The sequence below is a fragment of the Apium graveolens genome, chromosome 3 (genome assembly GCF_009905375.1).
Source record: "Apium graveolens cultivar Ventura chromosome 3, ASM990537v1, whole genome shotgun sequence".
Lineage (NCBI taxonomy): Eukaryota > Viridiplantae > Streptophyta > Magnoliopsida > Apiales > Apiaceae > Apium > Apium graveolens.
In genome coordinates this window covers 221441113-221446141 of record NC_133649.1, presented here as the reverse complement: position 1 = coordinate 221446141, position 5029 = coordinate 221441113, and the positions used below count along the sequence as shown (strand labels likewise).

At 32.9% G+C, this 5029-nt stretch overlaps 1 protein-coding gene across 10 annotated transcripts; it reads right to left on the bottom strand.

The window, feature by feature from the left end:
* Positions 1-357: 357 nt before the first annotated feature.
* Positions 358-4806, bottom strand: LOC141713114 (uncharacterized). Of its 10 annotated transcripts, none has more exons than XR_012571809.1 (8): positions 4675-4799; positions 4536-4574; positions 3429-3568; positions 3187-3341; positions 1884-2035; positions 1555-1590; positions 904-1011; positions 358-718 (listed from the first exon to the last, which is right to left on the bottom strand). XR_012571809.1 is itself a non-coding variant. In XM_074516361.1 (8 exons), the coding sequence occupies exons 5-8, from the start codon at positions 2015-2017 to the stop codon at positions 689-691; spliced, it is 303 nt and encodes a 100-aa protein (XP_074372462.1). In that variant the 5' UTR covers positions 2018-2035; positions 3187-3341; positions 3429-3568; positions 4536-4574; positions 4675-4799; the 3' UTR covers positions 358-688. The 10 variants fall into 10 exon arrangements, 7 of the variants coding, with proteins under 7 accessions (XP_074372462.1, XP_074372463.1, XP_074372466.1 ...); XM_074516361.1 differs by having other exon boundaries at positions 904-1006; XM_074516362.1 differs by having other exon boundaries at positions 904-1006; positions 4704-4787.
* Positions 4807-5029: the final 223 nt, after the last annotated feature.

Genomic DNA, 5029 nt, shown 5'->3' with positions numbered 1-5029 from the left:
TGCCGGAATAGTAATATTTATTATTTTGTCTTAACCTGATAATGATATTTAGTTTGCTTAAATTTAATTTTTATACGAAATATTAATTAGAATAATATAGAACTAAATATGAATTATTATTTAAAACTGGCAACAAAGTTGACTTTAATATTAATTAATAATGATATAGAGTTCGATATGAAATAGAATATATTTTGTTAAAGGATGTTGACTACAATATCAATTAGAATTGAAATTGACTGATCCACCACCTGACTAATTAGAATTAAAATAATTAACTAAGGGTAATTAAATAATTTCAGCATGTACCGACCGATCGACTACCAAACTTTTAATGTTTCGTCTATTATAATATAGTATAGATATGTAATGTAACAATATATGTAAACAAATATTACAGTAGAACAAGCAAATGTAATAGTTATTTTTAACATTTTTGAAATATAAGGTCTGTTTTGAGAACAATCCATAATCAAAAAAATATCAAAATTGCATACATAAGAGTCTCAGCTCTGCAAACCAAACAATTAGATAACAGTAAATTCTCCAAACCATCCCCAACGCCAACAACGACCAAAGTACTACAATTAGTCTCATCCCAACGCCAACAACAATGACAAAATACTTTAACTCTGTCGATGGTTTGTGTTGAGAAGTCCAGCAAGCAGTTTGTGTTAAGACGTCGTGTCTATGATTTGAGAGAAAATATCTCTCGATACTGTAATAAGGAAGATAAAAGGCGATCATGTTAGCATAAAATTCAGTTATGTCACTCAAAATTACTGTAATCGGAAAGTCAAAAAAGGTGTTGTGAATCTAAAAGTAGTGCATGACAATGAAATCGGAAAGTAAAAAAAAGGTGCTGTAAAAAAATCAGAAAGTCAGAGAAGTGTGTAAATCAACCGAAATTGCAGTGTTGTAGACACTCTCCAGTCCTGGATAAACCGTTAAGTGGTAACTATTCAGCAAGCTCTCCATTTCCATGAGAGACATTGGTCTTACACCCCTGACCTGTTCATATTGATACAAGATATGGTCACATATATGCATATTCAAACAAATGGATAAAACTGAAAAGCATCTATTACATGATATAGATGTTAGAAAAGGTGGAAGTGGATGTTTGTTGTGGTTCGGCACTCTGGATGATATGAGAGGCTTCTCAGAAGATGGTCAGGTTATATATGTAAGAATGGTTATAGGTAACTCTGTTACTTCTGGTTATTTTTTTTGCAAAAAGCAAGTCAAGCTTGACAGGGCCCTTAACCTGATTCACACAAACACACAGCCTTGATTCTTACACACACAGATAGCCTTGATTCTTACATATGCAGACAACCTTTTTTTTACACAAACATGCTGATAGCTAAGATGTAACTAATACTCTGTTATAATCAAATTATCTGTTGATAAACACAAATAAAACAATCAAACTAAGCAACTAAGAAGGAAATAAAAAGGAGCCCTATTTAACACGATTTAAAAAACCTAAAAGAGTAAGGTAAAAAAGTGCATGGAACATTAGCATAACCAACCAAGTTTGATGGAAATTACCTCAAGGATATCGGTGATTTCTCGAACACTTTCAGGCTGCAAAAACAAACTATACAAGTAAGTAATAATAACATGGATATTTTCTCGACATTTATTCCTCAACCCAACATGTTACCTGCTGACTCATCTCTACAATTCCACCATTATTATCAGCTATTAGACCAAACAATAGCTAAGCTTAAGACAAGAACATGAAAATATGTGGATTCCACATTTTTCTTAAAAAATGCCACAAACCACATAAATAATAGGTAGATAAATAGGAACCGTGATATGCACATATTTTAAAAACATGTCATATATTCATATGTAATATAGCAGAATTAAACCTCAGTTGCAGCACCCTCGTCATCTTTGTACCGAAACTTTTCAAAATCTCATGTATAGCTGTCAAATCATTTCTTAAGCAAACATCACCAAGCGGGGATTGGGGGAAAACAACAGTACTATCTGGTATGCCCATAAGTTCATGAGAGGAAAACTGCAAAAGACACCTTTAACTTCATACATACTCTAAATACGAAGCATCATCAACATATATTGGTAACCGCATCATCATCCCACTAGAAACTTTTCATATCACTGCAGTCCTCATTACCATTATGAGACAACAACAATATCAATTTAACTGAATATCGTGTTGTGGTAACCATAAGGCTTCCCAGACATGCTATGAGCATATTCCCAAGCTGCTGTTGAGTTAAACTTTTTACGTACTTCAGGATGTAAATGAAGCAAGGCTATATATGGATTAGTGTAATCCTTTAGTGACAATTTCCACCATTCATCTCATGGAATCACCAAAATAATTTCCTCACCTTGCCAAACATAAATATTTGGTCACACTTATAAGATAAATATAACCCTAGCAGACTCTAAGATAAACCACCCCCAACTAGGGATGTCAAACGGATAATTCGGATACGGATATGTCTATATCGGTATCCGCATTCGCATTCGCAATCATCGGATTCGAATACTGATAATATCCGCTTTATTTCGGATACGGATAATATCCGCTTTTTCTCGGATACGAATGTGGATATTTCGGACGAATATCGGATTTTTTGAATTTTTTTGTTTCCCCTACCATTTTGACGATAATTATAGAACATTTCTATGATTAAACACAAATAATATATTTATATATGTATAAAGTATTGTACAATTATATAAAATTTGTATAAACGTAGTATTTAATACATTTACACACACTATAAACTAAAAAAATAAATTTTAAATTATATATAATTATATATTTATACAATTTAAATGTCATACATGTATTTAGTTTCAGATTCGAATATCCCGAATTCGGATACGGATAATATCCGTTTTTTCTTGGATACGGATAATATCCGTTTTTTATCAAATACAGATGCGAATTTTTCTGACGAATATCGGATTTTTCGAATTTTTTTGACAGCCCTACCCCTAAACATAAAACTACCCAATCTCCAATATACATAAATAGATAGGTCAATCATTAAATATATATACATGTGTACCACTAACATAGCTCAAGATATAGGAAATATCCTCTGTTTAACTAGCAAAAAATAAGATCTATATAAAGCGCAGGAGTGATGTTTATGCAATGTTCCGCCTAGGTTGCTAGCTCAGATTGCTAACCTTTTCATTCTCGTGTTCAGATTCTTCAAAAAAGCTAAATTAGCACTTTGACGCCGCATATTATTAGGAAACAAGGACAAAACATCCACCAATGAAAGAAAGGTCCCCAACATTCCCGATGGAATTAGAAATACTGAGATGCCATGCTGCTTCACCTGCTCAGTGATCAATCAGAACAAGAAGTGTTTAGTAAGAGGTTGTAATGGATATAAACCAACCAAAAAATGATGATCCAAAATTACATATTCGAACTATGCAGGTTCCTCCCAAGATTCGATGTTCAACATATGCTCTCCAGCTGAGAAATAGTAATCCCAGGTAACTCTATATGGTGTTGCAAAAATATATAAATATATACATGTCCAGTTGTGAGTTCAGAAGTCTGCGCAAAAGTTGCAAAGACTCACTGTTACTTTCTTAGAGTGTATCATAACTCAAAATTTATATAAAAGGCGCATAGCATAGAACAAGAATGTAGTCATCCACCACAATTAGACTTAGTTTCCCAAAGCAGCAAATAGCACTCTTCATAAAAACTACCTATATTTAAATCTTCTATACCTCATACTGACATGCAATATTTTTATTATAATGCAAATGCGGCATATAAGGACAATAAATGATCAACATAACATTTAGTAAACTTTAATCACTCCCACTAACAACTAAGTGCTTCTTTGATCTTTGCATTAAACCAGTCACTTCTAGGAAAATATACTCATTGCGTATCTCACAAATTCAATGCATAACAAAGATTCCTAAAAACCACCTGCCCTCAAATTATCTATACGGCTATACCCCATAGGGCCATGCAATATTTTGTATTATACATCCAAATGTGGCGGATGATAACATTAAACGATCAACATAATATTGAACTTCAATTACTACCACTAACAACTAACTTCCTATTAGACCTTTACACTAAACCAGTCACTTCTAAGAATATAAACTCATTGCGCATCTCGTACATTCAATGCATAGCAACTATAATGTAATCAAGTCTTAAATCTTATAGGCAAGTACAGTCTACATAACAAAGATTCACAAAATTGGATAATGTATCATAACCACTATTACAATCAAACATTCATAATTTCCCTAGTCCAACATCACAATTTCACTCATTCATACTTAACATACATAAAAACACATTACACATTTCGATATTCTACGAGAAAAATGACCTTAAGATAAAGAACTCCACCACCAAGAGTGTGATTCTTAGACTACGTAAAATCGAGACGGGCCTCATTAACATTAAAACAAGAGCCTTCCCAGTGATGAATAAGCTAATGAGGAGTAACAGAAGCAACAAAAACAGGTAACAAGAAAGAGAGCTAAAATACCTGAAATCGAAGCCCTCAATTCGAAGATATGAAGAAGCCCTAGAAACAAAAATAAGGAGCAATTAGTTGAAATTTAAATAAATACAAGCCCTAACTGAACTCAAAATTGAACCCTTAATTTTAAAAACAAGCTTTAAACCCTTAATTAATCGAGCCCTTTATATATACAATCAGGTTGCAGACACGATGCTATAAGGTTAAAGAGAGCGGGAGTGAGTTTGCCGGTGAGATTTTGAGGGAGGGGGTGTGATCTCATAATTAGATGGTGAGGTACCAGAGTGATGTTTAAAAATAAATACCCATTTTCAAAACACATGACTGAAAATACCGTTTTGGATACGCATTTTGTAATTGAGTAAGTGTAATACGCATTTGAAAATTGGGTATCTAAGAAAATTACTAAAGATACGCATTTGTAGTTTGGGTATTACCATTGAGATACGCATTTGCCAAATGCGTATCTTAAAAAAAAATAAAAAAAATAAATTGGATAC